Genomic DNA, 21310 nt, shown 5'->3' with positions numbered 1-21310 from the left:
TATATGTGTGTACGTAACTTATTTTATACTTAGAAATAGTTATAGGTATTTCGACATTATTGTTTATTTTCGTTTCAAAATTGATCAAACAGTGATTTGTGTACAGGTTCTCTGCAAGTCTCTTCGAGTTTGATTTAATTTAATTTCATAGTGAGGAGATTCTATAAATTGATTTCTTATACTTTACATATAAAGAAGATTTCTTACACTTTCATTTAAAGCAGGGATGGGGAACCTTTTCTCTATATAAGGCCAAATTTTAGTCAATGCAAAGTCAATCAGGCCGCAAAGTTTAAAAAAAGTCCAAAGGTTATAAATTTTTGCTTGTGTAGGTTGATGAAAACAAAATTATGTCAGAATATAAAAAATAACATAAAACAATTTAAAAAATGAGAATAATTTTTTTTTTTGTTTTTTGTTTTTTATAATAATTTTAAGTTTGAGCTTCTTTTAAATTTTTGATTTTGATAGGATTCAAATATCAATATGTGTTTGTTTTCAAACAATAAATAAATTTTGAACTCAAACAAATGTGTGAAAGCATTTTTTTAAAATTATTGAAAAAGTTTACTAGTGTGGCATACAATTATTCTGAAAGAAGCCCGGACATAGGATTCAAATATTAATATGGGTTTGTTTTCAAACAAATATGTATGTAAATTTTGAATTCAAACGTTGTTAGAAATTTCATGGCTTTGAATTTTCCAATTTTTAGTTTTCAAATTTGAAAGTTTATGTACACGGTTTATTTTTCTAAATGTTTGATTTGTTTTCGAAAATTTGGCAGCAAAATTTTAATTTTTAAGAAATATAAGAAATAAATTTTTTTAAGGACAAAGGCCACTAAAAAACAGTTAAAAGGCCGCATGCGGCCTTAAGGCCGTAGGTTCCCCATGCCTGATTTAAAGAATCCAAACTATAATAGCTTAAAATTTTGCAAAATATGTACAGCAATTTGAAGTTAATTTCACCAAATTTCTGCTAGTTCACAGCAGAGAATGCACAAGAATTTCAAATGAAAAGTTTTTAAAAAATTTAAATGCTTCTATTGCTTAATGTTCTTATACTTTAGGAATAGGAAGCGTATGAAGCAGTTCTACTCTTAATAAATTATAAATTTTCTAGGAAATTTTTTATTTTCTCGCAATCTCATGAAAATAATCAAAAAAATTTTAAAATTAAAAATTTATCTTATTATAAAAACTGATGAAATACCAATAAAACTCTTTAAAATTAGCTCAAGTATAACAGATTAAATATTATAACTCAAGAATTTTTAAAAATTTTTCCATAAATTACTTTATAATTCAATCCTCAATATAGTTTATCATTTACACACATAAGTAACAAAAAAATAAATAAAACAGAATTTTGGAAATGTACTGAAACTTCATAAAAATTTTCTTATAGGTATATAAGTAGAATATAAGTAGATTCGATTTCAAAATCATTTACAAATGAAATTTGAAAATAAAAAAATATCAAAATTTTTAAACAGATGAAAATAGAAAATCAAAAATATTCAAACATTTTTTTAGCGCTTCACTGAACTGCATAATTTCAAAAACAAACCAAAAGAAAAGTGTGTAAAAAAAAAACATGAGTATTTTTTCGATCTTTCAATTTCATAATCAAAACTATAAACTTATGAAATATGTAAATAAATTTACTCAAATTTGTAATGGCAACAGAATAAAAAAATCGAACTAAAAGTACCAGATACCAGATTGAAATCTCCTAAAAATTCTGCTATTTCTGCTCTTTTTTTCATACTAAAATGAAAAATATTCAAAATTCGATTTTACCATCTGTTCTTTTAGTTTTGTTCATTGCTTCCACTTCCTTTCTTATACTTACCTTTACAATTTCAATTATTTTATGTGTTTATGGAAATCTGGTGGGTGCAACCATAAACAGTGTTCGCTCGATTTTTATATAAAAATTTTATTGTATGCTTAATTAACCCAAATTTAAATTTTCTTCCTATAAAAAAACAAATAAATAAATTCATCTTTTTAGTTTTTTTTTGGTATATTGGGGGAAACCCTTTCAACCTTTACATTATTTATTACATTGCATATATACATACAAACATGCAAACATTGACTTCTATATCTTCTATTCCTCTTGATATTATGAATACTTATTATGCAATATTAAAAGTGATCATAGCAGACGAACAAAATAATGATAATTGAGAAAAAAAGAGCACAAATTTTTCGAAATTTTATGAATTTTGCAATAAAAAAAAAAATCTATTGAGTTCTCATTTTTTTTTTTTTGGTTATTCAAATAAATCATATCAAGAATTTGCCAGACAACACCATAAAAAAGAGTATCTGGTTGAAAAGGGAACAGAAAAACACGAGCAGTGTTGCCAAAGATTTTATATTTTATAAAAAAATTTTTATATTATGTAGCAACACTTTTGCGTTAATGATTACTAAAAATTTTGGCATATAACATAAAAAAATACTTAAAACAAATATGGAAAATCAAAACAGTTTTCCTCATACGAAATAGTTACTGCCTTCAACAAGTTATTATTGTAAGACTGTTGGGAAAATAACAGTGTCTGAACAATTGACGGTTTTTTATATTTTTATTAATTTAAATTTTAAAATAATTTTGAATTGTTTTTAGCAAGTGCAGTAGCACATAAAATAATTGACAATTACTTGCCTTAGCAACTAGAACTGAAATTAATTACGCTAGCGTCAAACAATACTAGAATTCAAGATTTGCAAGGTTATTACAAATAATTACGGTGATGGGAAAGTACCACAATATGGTAATCTTATTCTGATGCTTTGTGAAATTCAAAACCGAAGATTCGGAAAGTCTTGAAAAGCGAAAATTACTTTTTATGATTCACGATTTTTCAATTTTTTTGTGTTTTCGTCTTATTCAAATTATTTCAAATAATTTTGTAATAATTTTTATAGTAATTTTGTAATTTTGTTTTTTGGTTACCATATTCTCTCTTTTTTTTTACCTCATCATTGATTTCTGTTTTTGGTTGTGTAGTTTCTGAAGCCAAAACTTCCAACCATAGTCTTACACAATTGTTTTAATGAATAAATTAAATTTTGATTTTTTGTTCTTATTTTTTGTTTCGTTTGATTAATTTTGTTTTCCTTTTCATTTTCTTATGTTTTTTTTCCCTGTTTAATGATTGATAAAGAATTGAAAAAAAATTTCAATCTTTTCCATTTGTTTACTAAAAATTCTTGATAGCAATTGCTTAAATGGCTTGCTAGCTTATCTTGTAGTAAAACTACAATTATGTACACTTAAAGTTAGAGTAACAAAAACAAAAATACGAAAGATTAAAAATTAATTTTGAACTATTGATTTTTAATTTTTTGGTTTTAATTGTTTTGCATGTAAAAAATTTGTAAAGTATAAAAGTAAAAAAAAAATCTGACATTGTTCTGGTTTTAATCAATTTACATTTCCGAATGACAAATCATAAACCACCCGTATACTCTCTAGCAGCTCAGTGTAATTGATTATTGTTAATAATATGTCTGTATTATGTCTGTATGTATGTATGTGAAAACAAAAGTTGGATCATTATTTTAAGCGAAGTATTGAACATTGAACAGAAAACAATGGTTATGAAAACCAGAATTTAAACGTGACAAAATAATTTTATTTTTTGTTTATAAAAATTAAGATGGTGAACAAAATAATAAACAGACGACTGTAATACTTGCAGAAAAAAAAATTTGAAATTATAAAATGTGGTTATCATAAATTTACAAACAATGTGAAAATTATAAAATCTATGAAAAATTTCGCTTCGGAGTCGGTACAATCATCTCGTATTTATAGTTTGCAATTTCGATTTTTTTCTTAAAGTACAAAAATTTATTGTATTTGAACCTTTGTGTGTGTTTGTTAAATTTATCTGATGTTTATATGTATTCCAATATCATGTATGATACATTTCAATATAACACATTACATGTGTATGTTAAATAACTCCAATAATTTACATGTAATTTTATTTTATTAGAAGAATGTAATTTTCTGTATTACAAGAACTCTGAGTTTAGAGTGGCACACAAATCTATATAAATTTAAAAAATGTAGCTTCCTCATTATTTGTTAACGAATTTTCCCTGTAATTAATAACACCCTGTAATTAATAATATCCTGTAATTAATAACATGCGACAAATAACATATTTATGCAATTTTCAATATTTTAAGAATTAAAATTTCGGAACATTTGGGAAAATTCATGTTAAATAAATTTTTTTTTTAAGAATATTTGTAAAAAAAAATAAAAATTTTAAAATTATCTAAACAATTTTCAAACATTAATAATACGAAGTTGATCAACATTTCCTGGTTATTATTAATCTCCAAAATAAAAAACTGTTTAAAATTCTGGTTCAAAAGTTCAAGAAACTTATAAAATATTAAGAATTTGCAAAAGAACTTGTCAAAATAAAAATTATTAAACACTGAAATTAATAAATTAAATTTCACAAATTTTCATGCTCAGTTTGATCCTACAAATTATAAACTTTCATTTAAAAAAAAATATCTGTCATTTTTTATACATATAAATTTTCATAAGAATATCTAATTTCAATTTTATCTACTTAATAACTATGTCTGTTATGTTAATGTTAAAAAAAAAAACAATTTTTTTTAATATTATTCAATTTTGCCATAGACCCCTCAATGGGGTCATCATTACTGTCACATAAATTTTTTGAGCTAAAATAAAATTAAAAAAAAAACTCCCCCTTTTTACTCATTAATAAAACACAAAATGAAGAAATAAAAGTGAAAAAAAAAATTCCAATTGAGCAAATTTAAATGGGGCATCGATTTACATAAATTTGTTTGTCAAATAATCGGAATTAAGCAAGTGACTGAGTTCCTATCTTATTCGTCTGATTCTTTTCTGTCAATTTTTTTATTTAGACTTTTTTTTGCTATTTTTTTTTTATTTTAATTTATTAAATTTAAATTCAATTGATTGTAATTTAAGAATGACAAAATAAAAGAAAGTTTGATTAGAATTAAATTAGACAAATTATATAAGAGGAAAATGAAAAACAGAAACAAAAAAAGAATTTTTTTGGCCAAATTTGGTGCGTTTTTAGTCAAAATTGTGAATTTTATAACAACTTTTATTTATTGTTATTTTCGAAGATGAATGCTAAATTTTTATTTTTCAATTAGCTACAATTATTCCTTTAAAAATTTATGAATACTTCCGATTTAAACTGGAATTTTGATTTAAAAAAATTTTAACAAAACTTGTTGTTATTCAAATGACATAATTTGAGGAAATTCGGGATTAATACAAAAATCCCAAAGAATTTCTAAAAGTAATTTGAAAATTCTAGTCCACTAGTTTTGGCTGGGTAACTTTTTTACATTATTTTTGTAAATATCTGCTAAAACTAGGCCACAAATTATTTGCGTGTTAAATTTTCTTAGGTATTTTACAAACATTTTTGATTTTCGAAATTGATTTAAAATATTAAATATCTTCAAAACTTTTCCGAAAATTCTGCTTTTGCTTTAAATCTCTAAATATCATAATAAATCTTTATTAAATTTTAAATAGAGTACTTTAAATTTTAAATAAAAACTTTAAGTTTACCAGCAAAATTGCATCCATTTTACTTTATTTTTATTGATTTATTACTAATTTTATTATTGTTTTGTCTTTTATTATTTCAAAATCAGTTTCTTATCAATTTAGAGACTATTAAAATGCAAGACTACAATAAATATTTCAATGGAACACATATTTGATTAATGCAAATAAAAATTCAATAAATTAGGAAAAACGAAATTGAGAAATTTAATGTTGTAAATAAAAATAATTCAGATTATTTAAATACATAAAAATTAAAATGGAACAAAATTTGTATGAGAAAGAGAGCAACAGACAATAATGACAAACAGAATGTTATCATAATAAGTAATTATCATATCAAAATTTTTATTTATTTTGTAATCATTTTACTAGTACTGTATACATATGTTTTATATGTAATACTAAGAACACTTACACGTGTACACGTAACGAAATAATTGTGAATGCTGTTTTGTTTTAATGTTATGGCTGTTGTTATGATAGTAAATATTTATTTATTTCTTTTCCGAATTTTAAGTTGATTATGAAATCATGTTGTTCCTGTTCTGTCTGTGTTACGACAGTGTTATTTTGATTACCTATTTCAAATCAAAAAAAATATCAAATAAATTTACATATTGTTCATACTTACACAACAATCAATATAGTGTCTACGTTTGTATGAACGTGTGTATACAACAAAGAACAATTAATATGTAAATTAAATTTATAGTTTTTTTTCTTTTTGAGGTTATGACTTATTAGGCATATATTTTGTTTTTTTTTTTTGTTCATTTTATCAAACAATGGAATGGGAAAGAAGGGTTTTGTTATATTTTTTTTTTAGGGTAAATAATTAAAATAAAAATAACAATAATAAGAAGAGAACTTAAAAAAACAAAATCGGAACATTCATTGTTGTTACAAACGTTAAAAATTAAATAGAAACTTTTATACAAAACATAAGTGTAACAACAAAAAACAATAACAAAAAATTAATTAATTCAGAAAAAAACCTCATTTTCTAATGTGGAAATTATAAGTGGTGTTTATTCATTGGTATTAATTTGGTTTTTTTTTTTTTGCAAGGCTTAAAAAAATTCGAAAATAACAAAATTGGAACACAAAATTGAGAATATTGACCGTATAATTGATGTTTGTATGATTCTTTGACAAAAGTTAAAAAAAAAAAAAAGAATTCAGGTGACGGATTTGAAAAAATAAGAAATTTGTAATTTAAATTACAAGGCAGGCCTATATTGTCAAATAATAATTAAAATTTGATGAAAGTTTGACATATTTGAGAGAATAAATTGAGCGCAATTCGAGTGTCATTGAGTGAAATCGGTACTTTCTGAAAGTATCAAATGACCAATAATCGAAAATCTTAAATTCAATTGCATCCTATTTAAAAAATCAAAAATATAATTGTCATATTTATGAAAGGATAAATCAGATGATTGAATGTAATTTCGTCTTTTCAAATAGTATACCATTCGTAAAGAATGTCAAAAATCTGTCAAAATTACTTTCATGTGTTTTAGTTGGTTTCAAATGGTTTATATTTTATTTAATGACTCATCTTTTTGATTAATTCTAAAAATTTTATTTTAAAATCATAAATAAAACCATTTATGTATGTGTATAAACTTAAGAACATTACTCATTATTTATTGATATACTGTACAAATAGTATTTACTGCCCGGACAATATAAATAATGACCATTATGGCATTGTTTATTATGCCCAGGTATTATTTATAAGTTTACAATAGAAATAGAATAAAATTTTATTTCATAAATAGAAATAGAGGTGTGAATATATTATTATTATTATTGAAATAAATGGTTTACCACTTTTATACACCTGTTTATGTAAAAAAAAAGTAAAACCAAGTTAAATTTGTTGGTGATTTAATATTAAAATGAGTAATACATTTTAAAAATAACAATAATACCTCTCGGAATTCTGTCACTTTATCCTCACATTTATGCGTATATTATTGGCCTTCTTTAAACATATTTTATTAACTATAAAATATGTTATAATTTTTATTTTATGTAAACTGTGTTTCTTAAATGTACTAGATGGCATAAACAACTCGCTAACTTGGTCTTTATATATCTACAAGATTCATTTCATGACAATTATCAAATTGAAATTTCTAATCAAGAAGAGAACCATCAAAGAAAGTATGTAGATTTTTTATACAAGGCCTTATCATAATCAGCAAAGCCTGTTCGTCTCATATGAATTTTTGATATTATAATTGACGAACTCGACCAAGTTTATCTATTTTGAGGTTATGATAATGTAATTTTTGGATTCTAGAAGTAACAACATTTTGTATCCATGGTGAATAACATCATTCATAGATCATGATTTGAAATATTACTAAATTCGCCAAGTTCATTTGGTTCGCTGTAACATTCGCTTAGTCGATCATGATAGGATCCATAATTTTGATGCTAATGACCCAATTTTAATATTATAAAAAAGGAAAATGTGAGAATTTGACAAAAAATACGTTATGTGGCGTAAAATGAGATCTATGGTGAAAAAATCCGACTTTTGAGAAAATTGACAGACGATGAGTATTAGATGGCGGAATATTGTGAAACGAATGTAATACTAAAATAATACAAAATATACCGAGACCTAATTACATTTTTTTCATAACAATTAATTAATTACTTACTCATTACGTAATGCAATTTTTCATGTTTTGTAAGTGCAGCTGTTTTTTTTTTTTGTCTATTAAAATTTGAGTATTTCAACAATCAAATAATAAAAAATTTGCTGAAATTTTTCAATCCAAATTTTTTTTTCTTCAATTTAATTTAGAGTACCAATTATTATAGATTAATCTGTTTAAAAAGTAATTACGAATTTCGAAGTAAATTACCATAAAAAAAGCAAATAACAAAATAAGTGAGTAAATCTATTTATCTTTCATCCCATTTTTATTGTGTGTGTGTCATAATAATAAAATGTTACATAAAAAAAAAACTCATTGACTTTTAAATCTTATATAATTTACCACAAGTATAATCATTCATCAAAAGATTTGAAAAGATTTTTTTACTTTTTTTGGTTAAAATATCCACAAAAAATCTTCTAATAAATTACAATAATATTTTAAGCTTGAAACACGATATAAAATGTTGAAAAGTACTTGTATGACAAAGAAAACCTCGAAAATGTTCCTTGTACACTCATTCATTCGTTCATTCATTCATTTTGTATATTGAATGAATTTTGAAATTCATTCAATTTATCATCTTATTTCATTACCATCAACAATTTAATTTTTAACTCTTCTCATTGAATTTTTTTTTTTTGTTGCTGGAGAATTGGTGTGTGGATATGCGACGTGATAAAATGATCGAGAAATAGTATAATCTTAAAAAAAAAATTACTTATATAAATACTTACCTAAGTTTTCTGTATATCTACATATAAATATATAAAATATATCAATTAAAATTGATTTACATATGGAAATTCGAGATAATTACACAAATTAGACCTTCATGGAAATTAAAAACAATTACAGTACATTGCATATAGCCCAACAGTATGTGTAGACGGGCGTTGGTATCTAAAAAACAATAAGATTAAAAAAGTTATTCAATTGAATTAAAAATATAAAAACAAAAAAGAAACAATAAAATTTAAACTGATTATGTTCACTTTAAGAAGGAAAAAGAAAAAAATATAACAGTTAAAAAATTCAATGGTACGCATATTGTTTTTCCAACAATATTGGAAGAAAATTATCAAATTTTTTTTGTTAATTTCATTCTGTCGCTGTAATTGAAGTAATTTTTTTTTAATTTTCAGACCTGAAAATCCAATACGTTATCAATTCAAAAATACAAAGACCTACTTATTTATTCTAATGTTTATTTAACTATTGCGAGCCATATAATATCGGTTCGATTTTTTATATTTTACTTACAATGTCTGCTTTTAAAGAACATAAGTAAATTTTTCACAGAAGGAAAACATTTTGTAATACTCAAAGTTGCGTACTGGAAAAATAATCAAAATTAAATTTAAATTCGTTTCAATTAACTGATTTTAATCGTATTGTAAGTAGCAATATTGGCATTGTAAGTACCTGTTCACCTTGAATTTTCATTATTTTTTTTTTATTTAAATCTTTAAATGTCTTTAATACTTTTCGTGTTTGTTGATGATTAATAAGTCTTATTATTGGATTGTCTCGTATATGAATTTCATTCTTACATGAAACAAATAAATCAAGAAATGTAACTTCAATTATTTAATTGGAATCGATTCTATAAATTACTTTTGAAATTTTCAAATCCTTTAAAATGTAAGAAATGAGCTTTAATATTTCTAGAGTTTGCCTGCCTTAAAATCTACACGGGATACAACGTCCAGTATCCGTTGGGAAGTGGGGAGCATGCGTCTTGGTTATGAGTCAAACTGGTGACATGGGGCAGAGAATGTGTGACGGGGCTGGACGAGATATCGAAGCTTAATATTGGTGATTAAAATAAATTTTTTAAGTGAACCAGGTAACTAAGATAGGCTACCCATAAAAGTACGCTCAATGGCGGCCTGGTGATTGAGCAGGGGTACGGTGAATGGAGTGCACCTGCCACGTCAACCAATCGTACTGCTTAAACGTTGAATTTTTTTGCAGTGTAATAGACTTGAATATAAATTTTCTTTTATACATACATATTGTTATTATCGCCTTCTTGCGCTACTCCAAAATTTCTCGTAATTTGAATGTGACTTAATACAATTACAATTGTACGATTGTACAAAAATTTCATTAACTTATTATTTTCTGATTTATTTTCTCGGGCATTAACAGCTATAAGTATATTTATAACAGTTAGAGTTTTCTCATTACAGATTTTTCTGCTCTATTTCCTCTTCTAAATACCATTACATTCATTTATGATTTATGAACGGTCATCATCATGTTGCTGAATGCTGATAAACAATAATAATTATTATTATACGATATGTACTTGATAACAATAGAATAGAGATTTTTTTAATAACATTTTTTTACTATCTTAACACTTCAAGATAATTACATGTATTATGATTTACATATTTATTACGTTATGTATATGAAAAAAAAAATACCTAACGTAAGAAAATTTTTCATAACTTTTTTTTTGTTTTCTAATACGAGATTTGTTATCTTTTCCTTAAAATATGCGTGCTTATGTACGTATCTAATATGTATACCTGCATGTACCTAATATGTATGTACGTATATCTAAATTTTCTACATATTTGAATACTTAATTTAAATATAACATTACAATGCATTTCTGAAGAAAGTATTTTCGTAGAAATTTTATTAGATACAATCAACAATAATTTTAACATTACTATCTTAAAGAATATTATGTATTTTCTCCTCATCTCTTACTTGTACATAACTTGCTGTAATATATGTATATATTTATGTATGTATATTGTATGTACACAAGACAAGAAAATATCTTTGAACGGCATTTCATTTTTATACAAAAAGCAAAACAATGAAATTTTCTAAAGAATCTTTTTCTTTAACTTTTGAAATTATTATTATTATCACATAAAACACATTACCGTCTATTATTGTATATGTGTATGTGTACATAGTATATTATATTTGAGCAATATAAAAAAAAGGAAAATTTTCCAGAAAAAAATTATATGAACAATATTCGGAACACAAAGAAATTGTTGAGAAGAAGAAGAAACGAAATTATATAAAACTAACATGAAAACATAATGTAGATCGCGCATCATCATCATTATCATCATTGTAATCATTATCATTATTATTACAATAACAATTACCTATCATTACTAATCATTGTTATTATGATACTTTTTGTAAATAAAAAAAAAAATAAAGAGTTACAGAGAGACTGATAAAATCTTAAAGAAAACAAACAGACTTACATAAATGTTTGTATAGCATAGCAAGTATAAATAAAAAAAAGCTCATACAGGCACAACTATAATACAAACTATGTATGTAGAAAATCTATGAAATCGTGTCTAGATTTCCCTCTCTTTTTTCCTAACTACTCCCCTTCTCTTCACCTGTTCTGTTATGTATTTTATGCAGAGTGCATGCATGATGTGTAAAATTCTGTTTTATTTTCTTTATTTTTATGTATACAACAGTGATTGTTGTTATAATGCTGTTGATCTTGTACTTAATCTATTATATACACATAATCTTATATATTGTAAAAGTACTGTGTATATGATGATATCAAAATCTTTAAGAAAAATGAGAATTAAAATCTAAACAAACTAAGTAAATGTGAATATGAAAATAATGAGACACATACGTGTATACATGTGTATAGTGAGCATATACTTTTATATACTAGACTGCTACAGACTATTTTAAACATTAAAATTCTCGATTAAAAGATGTAACGAGTGAAGAGTAATAGAAAGCTGCAATGAAATATTCAAAATGTCATATTATATTATAACAGTATTCAATATGGAAAGACAAAACAGTTGAATGAAAATTTTATTTTTTTGTACGAGTATAAAAGAAATAAGAAAAAAATTCGATAGGCAATTAAAGCGGTTTTAAAAAATTGTAGAATAAAAAAATTCTATTTGTTTAGTTTCCTGATATTTCAACTTTCAATCGTATATTTTAAGTGAAATTTGAAAAGAGCCTTGTTAATCGTCCATCATGTACATGAATTTTGAGAGGATTCAATTGAATATTTAATTGAAAATAAAGTTTCTCTTCTTTTAGTTCGTTGTTGTTCGTTCCTCTCTGCTTCAATTTTTATTAAATTGTAATTTGTAGTTTTTATAATAGAAACAGTATTCAAATTAATATACTCTTTAATTGAGTATATTTGACATGTAAAATTTTTTTGAGAACAATAAATAGATTTTAAAGAGAAAATAAAGATTCTCATTTTAATATTTTTGTCTTTAAGTGTTGTCTTTATCAAAATGAGGGTAAAGAATTAATTGCTTCTCTCAAAAAATTAATGATTTAGTAAAATATATTTTCTGTATTTGAGAACCCTTAAATTGCGATAATATATTCGAAATGTGTAATTAATCAAGATTTTTATAATTTTTTTTAAAAAATTACCATTAAATACAAATTAAAGCTAGCATATTTTGTACGTACTGAATTTATATATTATTTACATATTTCTTAATATAACAGTTAGGACTTTGTCATTTATGTATTACGTAACATTATGTTAATTTTTTTTTCCTTATTTCTACATGTATACGAAAATAATGTTTTCGATTTAATATTTTAAAATAAATGAGGGATGATCTTTATAATTGATTTTTATAAATTTAAAATTTAAATTATTTAAGAAAACTTCTTTTGTTCTCTTTATTATCATACAAACCTTATACATATTATAGGCATACATTTAAAATTACATAAAAATTAATGAAAAAAAAATATCAATATTTTTTGTTGTTGTCCAGATTCAATTATACTCGTATTATGAAAATTAATTCAACAACACCACAAATCATCAAAAAACATCATAAAATAAAAAAATGATGTAAAAAAAAAATGAACAAACGAACGAACGATTATGGAAACAGTAAATATTTCAATGACCTGTCCTATAAAAATAAATGTACATATACTTATATCTGTTATTCGCGATTAAAAAAACTCAAATACTTAATATGAGATCCTGTGGTGTGTTGTTCAGGTTATTCAGGTTACATAAAGAAAAAACTAGTTTTTTACATATTTTTTATTATGAGCACATAAGTACTTACACTATACATAAATATTAAATAATTCATTAGAAGATGTCACATCATTCTATAAAGCAGAAACCAAAATATGTATACATTACCTTTCTATTAGATTCTATTAGGGTGGTTCAATATAAAAATTTTAAAATTCCTCTAACTCCATATTTACTGTACCAGCTAGCATTCATTAAAATTTATTTATTATAATAATAATAATCTTCTTACATATAGTGTTATGTTGTGTGTATTTACATAAATAAATATTTATCAAATTGCATTTTCTCTCAATTTTCGTAATTTCAAATTCAATTTAATAAATATTTAATATGTTGTATGAAAAATAAATAAATATGAGATTGCACGCATGTACTCGTAATAAATGAGCTGCTGTCTTATAAAAAGTGAGTAATCAAGTCGATTATTAAATTTATTTTAGTAAGAAAATTAATTCTATGATCTTAGTCGACTTTCTTTTTTTTACCTTATTAGTGAAATAAAAAATAATTTTAAAATTAATTCACATAATTTTACGCACTCAACACACTTTCTTTATACTTATTAAAAATGAGACAGGAAACGCATTATTCACTCGCAATATTCACTTCAAATTTACATGATTTGTGAAATAGAACAAAAATATTGACTTATATTACTCGAATTCATTAGAGAGGGATTTATTAGACACGGTTTCATAAATTTTCAAATATAATTTTATTAAAAATAATATTTAGGAATAACAATATTTGATTATCTAGAAAAATATATGAAATGCAGTTGCAACAATATAGTATTACGTGATTTAAATCAATCAAACATTTTAGATTCTTATAAGACCAATTAAATTGCGCTATTAAATTTAATTTCTTCTATTTATTTATTAAGCAATGAAAATTTATATTGATCTAAAAAAATATTTCTTATTTATATTGCAAAATTCTACACTAAAAAAATTGAATTCTTTATTTTAATAGAAAATTCTTTTAAATTAAATGTGCTGTACTGTTATTGCAAAAAGAAAATTATTTTCACCATTCTTGAACATTCTATAGATTAATTATTTCTATATAGCTGGCATTAATTTTTATAATTATGAATTTTTTTTTTAAATATTCTTTAGAGTACAATTGCAATTTTCACATTTTTATTTTATTTTTTTTTTCAAAATAATGTCAGTTTACCAATTTGTTCTACTTTTATTTCTTTATTTTTCTTATTTACAATACAAGTTATTACCAATTATGTATATTTGCATGAGATTAAGGTCACCTAAATTATTATTTTTATATTTTTGTTTCGATTGTTATTATTTATTAATATTATTAATATTTCCAATAATATAAAAAAAAAACAAAGAATTATTATTTACCTTTTACATGCGAAAAAAAAAAATTATAATTATAATTATTTTACATGAAACACGTGATGTATATAGTTTAGTGTACACTCTACAGTCTATGATGTAGTTGATAGTTGCTTGTGTTGTGTGTAGCGAATAATGTGAATACGTTTAATATGTGAACTTAACAAATTTGAAATATAAAGTCGTAATTTGAATTATTCTTATTTTCTCTCTTCTTTTATCAACTTTTACATTTTGGTGACAATAAAAATCGCTCTGATAATTTGAGAATTTTGAACAAAGTAAATTTTTAACATATGCACAAATTACCAATGAAAAAATTAAATGAGACTAAAATGTTATTCTGGGTGAATTAATGTCAACATACTTATATTTTGTTTTTGACATTTTGAAACAAGAGATAATCTTTTTTTTAAATAAATTAATAAATTAATAAATAAGTTACTAAATATTGAGGAAATTTATACACATGCATATATGCATGTACTGTATGATTTATTTTATTCATGCTATAATTTTTGTAAAAGCATTTTTAAAATTTGATCATTGGATTCATATAAAACAAAAAGTCCCATTTCGTAAAAAGGAAATATGTACGTATATTTTGTGATAGAAAATTTTCTTCGTTAAGTAATATTGCGTTATAAGAGAGAGAAAAAAAAGAATGAACGAAAGTTAAGAGAGGAAGAAATTACATGTTAATTGAAATAATATATTGGGCTCGACGGGAAAGATAACTACAACTTACTAATTTAAAATTTATCTATATTTATGTACATGCATTTAAATTAACTTAATTATTATTAATTTGAATATTTAAATAATAATTTACTAGATTTACAATTTAAATTACTACAAATTGTGACTAGCAATTTTAAGCTTTACGAAATACTATTAATCTTAGAGGTTGGGCATCTTCAGAAAGGTGCTTAATTGCTCTTTAACTACGATAATTGTAAAATTATTAATTTGTATTGATTTTAATTTGGTATTGTTTAATTATTTCTGCAAGAAACCTCTGATTGTGTCCAGTCTTGTGGGTCTACTTTTATTTTCTGAATTTTTCTTGTATAAGTAGGTGGAAAAAATTAATATTTTCTGAATAAGTGCCGAAATATTCCAAATATATTCCAAAGTCAAGGTTGCTGCTCTCTTTAAAAAAAAAATTTATTTTTATTATTGTTCGATTGTCCTTTTTATTAGGGTGAAAAACAAAAGGAAAAAGAAAACTGAAAACAACTGAAATTCCAATATTCAAAGAAAATCGTATTAATTTTTTTTTTTTATTTTATTCCTTTATGAAATTTATAAATTTGTTAATTTTTTCTTGTTTTTTATATTTTCAATTGTGGAAATTTTATTTTCCCCAAGACCAAAGTTTAAAAAAGAAAACCGAAAACAAAATTACCACTTTGTATATTTTTGCTTCATTTTTTCGTAAAAAAAAAAAAATATTTTTTTTTCTTTTTATTTAAATTTTTCATTTTATTTTATTTTTTTTTTTATTTTATCAAGAAAATTCCAATTCCTATGTATTTTTTTTTTTTCGTTTTTTATTTTTTTTATGATGACATTCAGGACTTTTTGCTGCTGAAAGAAATGCAAAGACGCCGCAAGAAAATCCTGTGAATTTCGTTGTTTTGTGTTGTGTTGTTAATTTTTTTTTTTTTAATTTTTCATGAACTTCTCGTATTTTTCAAAGAAACATAGATAAAAAAAGAAAATTATATAAGTAGCTGTTAACCAGGCTCAAGAAAAAATAAAACAAAAAAAAAAGACTCGGAAAATAACTGGATTTGAATACTTTTGTTTGCAAAATAAATAAGAAAAAAGTTACGATTTCTGGTAGAAATTGCCGCGAACTAGAAAATAAAAGAACTGAAATAATAGAGAGAAAAATATTTTTTTTTGTATTATCAAAAGAATAGAAAAAAAAGCATATCTTTAGGCGATAGCACACAGTTAATAACAATAGAAAAAATTCTCTTTTCATAATTTTTAATTTTAATTCTCATTTATTCTCTTTTTTTTGTTTTTCTTAAAATTTAAGATTAAAATTAATTTAATAAAATTATAATTTTTTTTTTTTCAAAATTTATTCAAAATTATTTAATTATAAAAATTTTCATTAAAAATTGTCTACAATTGTGATTTTTCAAAAAAAAAATATAAAGTGAAAAAAAAAATAATTTTAGTTTTTAAAAAATTTATTTTATTTTAATTAATATTTTTTGTCTTTTTTTTTTTCATTGAGTGTAGTTTTTTAAATAATTAAAAAAAAAAAAATAAGAAAAATAGAAGAAAAAGAAAAAATAAAAAAAAATAGTTACAAAATTGTGGAAGTAATAATAGTATTGTGTAAGAAAATGTTGCGATCACCCACACATTTAGTGGGTCATGGTCCAACATCATCTCCACATCATATGGCAACGACCCCAAATGTTCATCGATTAAATTTTACAACAACAACAAATAACAATAATAATAACAATAATCATAATAATAATCATTTAAATGGTGCTAATACACCAACATCACCACATGTTAATGGTTTATTTTCAAATGGTTCAACAACACCAACAACACCAACAACACCAACAAATAATAGTACAACAACAATAACAACATTATTTCAAAAAAATAATTCAACAGCAACATCATCATCATCAACTACAACAACATCACAAGCAACAACACGTTCATCATTATTTGATTCATGTCATCGTAAAATACGTTTAATTGGTGGTGGTCCAGTTGCCTTTCTTGGTGGATTAGTAGCGTAAGTTTTCAAATAACATCAATTGATTAGTAAAAAAAAACAAAACAATCCTTAAGAAATTTTTTTTTTTTATTTTTTTATTAAAAATATTTCTTAGTTTTTTTTTTTGTTATTTTTGCACGTTTTTATTTGTTTTTTTTCTTTCAATTTTAATTTTTGTTTTCATCATTTCATTAATTTACTATTATGGTGGAATAACAGACCTATTTCGCCCTAATTCAATCTTTATTTAAATGCAAACCAACCTGTTATTTTTCAAAATATTCAACCATAATGTTCGTTCAATCAATATTGAAAAAATTGAGATGACATCCACAGCATAATGCTCATTGATAGTGGTAATTGCAGTATTAATGTTTTTCTGTCCAATTTTATGTTCAACGTTAAAATATTTAATATTTTGACAATTAATAGAAACGTAAGAATCTTAACATATTAACAAATTTAAGAAATTCTAAAGAAAACCTTTCTATATTTCCGTCCTCCACCGTATTGCTTATATAAGAATGGAGGAAAAAAATTATTGTTTCTTAAATAAATCAAATAATACACTATAGTTAAACTTTCAAAATAAAAGGACTAAATCCTGCATAAACGTTCATACATATTTCAGGAAAGAGTTCCCTCTTTCCTTCTCTTTTTATGATGTATGGAATGAGAAAATTTTACTGTTATAGCAATTTTACTGTTATAGTAAAATTTTTTCATTCCATAAATAATTCCAAAAAAAAAAATTGTCTAATTCATTAAGTGAGTTTTCAATCTTAAGGCTGCACTATATTGAAAGGATTAATAAGCAAAATGTTTGAAATGTTGATAATTCTGCTAGAAACCAAGTAAATTTTTACTCCATTAATTTTTATAAGAACGTTACGCATGAGACCCCCTTTTTCGATATGGGACCTAGGTAAAATTCCGTATATGTTATGTAAGTAAGTTGCGATAAGATTATGTTATGTAAATAAGCGTATAAGAACCCCCTTTTTCTTGAATGAAATTTTTTCTTCAAAATTCAAATAGTTTTTAGAATTAAAATTATAAAATCAAAAAAAATTTTAAATATTCAATGAAATTCCTAAAATCTAACATACTTGTAGTTTAAATTATCTCTATTGTTAACCTCTCGATAGTTATAAAATATCACGTTCTCCACTCTAATTCATATATGCATATTTAAAATGATTCATTAGTAGCCACAAAGTAGAAATAATAAAGTTACATGGGATTTAAACCAAAATTTTCCCCAAAAGGGAACAAATAAATAAAAAATGTCTCCATTTATCATAATTTAAATATTGTTGCATAATAATTATGTTAAAATCTATCAACACACTATACACAAAATATATTTTAAGTCACGCATTAAGTTCCTCTTAAACTTAACCCTTTTTTTTCGAAGTATAGTTTTCACAGTATATTAGATTCAATTAGGCACAAAAAATAATAGAGAAAGATTTTTTCTTTAACAAAAAATTCCAAAATTATAATAATAAAAAAAAAAAATTAAATGACACCGCGACAAATTCCTTTAAAAATGTTACCTTTTAAAGGTAAAATTTTTTAATAAGATGCACTCAACATACTTGTAAATTCGAAGACGATATTAAAATATGTGAAGCGACGACAACGATAACATTAAATATACCCAAAATTTTCTGGGAAAATAATTTCGAAAAAAAATTTTATTTTCAAGATCTAAAAATTGCTGCGCATCTAATTTGTAAGAAGGATTTCTTCATTTCTTTTATAGTCTAGTACTGAAAGATGGATAGAAAAGCAATGTGGTTGTATGTATGTATATAAAAGGACCACCAGCTTTGTTGACTCATTTTTGTTTTCTCATTTATATGAGATAAGAAAACAAGATCCAGGCTTTTTGTTTTTACTATTTAAAATTATAAAACAACAACCCAACAAATGCTGATATTCTGTTACCTTTACTTATAGTGGAGATGTTTAATGTAGTACTACATAACTGGGAAGGTGATGATAACCTTTTTATTCATAAATACATCTGTTCTTTGTATGTGTGTAGGTATGTAGATAAGTTTTTGAATACTTTTAAAAAATTGAAATGTTTTTTCTTTTTTTATTCTTCAATTCAAAAATTCTTGTTGTCATTCAGGCAAATAAAGTTTTAGTTGAAATGAAAAAAAAAATTAAGTTTTATACTTCCTCATTTTCGGTTCACTTAACTGCTATTTAAAAGATGACCTTTGTAGAGAAAAGTTGTACGAAATAAAAAAAATATAAAATTTAAAGAAGCAGGAAATTTTTTTTTTTTTACTTTTTTATTTCAAATGATTTTATAATAATATTCTAAGAAGGTATTTAAGAGAAATTTTAAAGGGTAATAAGAGAAAGATGTCTGGAGTTTTCTTTTCTCCAAAATATGCTTAACAAGTTAAAGAATTTTATAGTTAAACCAAAAATATTTGAAAAGTATTGAATAAAATCTCATCAAATTACAAAAGAGGCGTTTCGAGAATATCTGCTACTTGTTACTAGATTTTAGAAATTCATAAATATCTGCGTGTACAAAATGTGTACAATTTTTTATATTAAAACCGGTTCAAATAGCATTGTTCTTTATTATAGTCCGCCCCTTTAACTGAATTCTTGTATAATTTTTTTCTTACCAGTATGTTTTTTTTAATACTTGAAGTTTATTGAAGTATCAAATTTTTATAATAATTCCTTGTGTCCTACTCAATATTTGAATTATACTTTGGTTATATAATATGATTTTTTTTTCCATTTTCTTATCATAATTTATAAAACCTTTAATGTTATAATTCTGTGTATATTAGAAAAGGTGTTGAGAATTCACACCTAGGTGGTAATTTTCTCTTTCTTTTTTTATAGTATTTATTGTTCATATTTTTTACTAATGAAGAATTTAACAAAATTACAAAAATGACCAATGAAAATTATTTTTATTGTTAAGAAATTTAGAAAACTATAAATTTATATCGGATATGTTGGAAATTCTCCATACAAGGTGGTCCGGAACAAATGTTAAAGTTATCGAAGTTGGCTCCTTGGAGTTTAGAAAAGGTTCATGCGGCGGCAGCCCGAACGGTTAGGTCTCTTTTTGGGGAAGTAAAGAAAATTAGAACGAAAAGCGTCCCTGCGACTTAGACCCGTACCGTATCGGAAACAAAGAATTAAACTATTTAAAAAAAAATGGCGAACTTCTTTCAAATAAATGACATTTTTTGAAAACTTTTTAGTTTTATAACTTAAAATTTAATGTTTAATCAGTAATTACTCGAAAACAGTAAGTGTAAAGTTATACGATCAAACTCATTATCCTTTAACACATGGAGAATTGTTTTTCCAAAAAAAAACTCCAAGGATTTTCCTCCGAAGTGGTTTAACAACAGTTCTAGACCACTGATTAGGAAATTCGGTAATAAAAAATTTAATGTTAGTTGAACAAAGCTAAAATTAAATAAAGGCTGGAATAATACTTGCATCTGTTAACAAGACTTTAAATTTTGCAAATCCTTACGATTTAAAAATATTTTTTCTCAAATTTGAATGAAAATTTATGTTAGAGTTTAGAGTATTTTGTATATAAACTGTTGTCAACTGGAAATATTTAAATATTGCTATAAGAAATAATCCGAATATCGATGGAGGCCAGTTGATGTAAGCACATTTCTCGATATCAACTTAAATGTGGCAACATTTAAGTCAATTCAATTGCCATACAACAATCTAGATAATTTTAAATCGCAGATGATTTTAATTACAAATGTAGGAATTAGGCATAGTCACAAATAAAAGCATA

At 23.8% G+C, this 21310-nt stretch overlaps 1 protein-coding gene across 11 annotated transcripts in view; it reads left to right on the top strand.

The window, feature by feature from the left end:
• The window catches only part of LOC129610344 (anaphase-promoting complex subunit cdh1-like), a 141572-nt gene that overhangs the window by 43183 nt on the left and 77079 nt on the right, over window positions 1-21310 (top strand). For 6 of the 11 annotated variants that reach the window (XM_055522890.1, XM_055522894.1, XM_055522893.1 and 3 more), the window contains 2 exons: window positions 16314-16696; window positions 16995-17514. In XM_055522890.1, coding sequence (XP_055378865.1) covers window positions 17102-17514 — 413 coding nt within the window. In that variant the 5' untranslated portion in view covers window positions 16314-16696; window positions 16995-17101. The remainder of the gene's footprint in view (window positions 1-16313; window positions 16697-16994; window positions 17515-21310) is intronic. The other 5 variants (XM_055522895.1, XM_055522897.1, XM_055522898.1 and 2 more) reach the window with 1 other exon arrangement.

This window comes from Condylostylus longicornis, unplaced genomic scaffold, assembly GCF_029603195.1.
Source record: "Condylostylus longicornis isolate FDR11 unplaced genomic scaffold, ASM2960319v2 ptg000044l, whole genome shotgun sequence".
In the NCBI taxonomy this organism is placed as follows: Eukaryota; Metazoa; Arthropoda; class Insecta; order Diptera; family Dolichopodidae; genus Condylostylus; species Condylostylus longicornis.
This window is presented reverse-complemented; position numbering and strand designations above follow the sequence as displayed.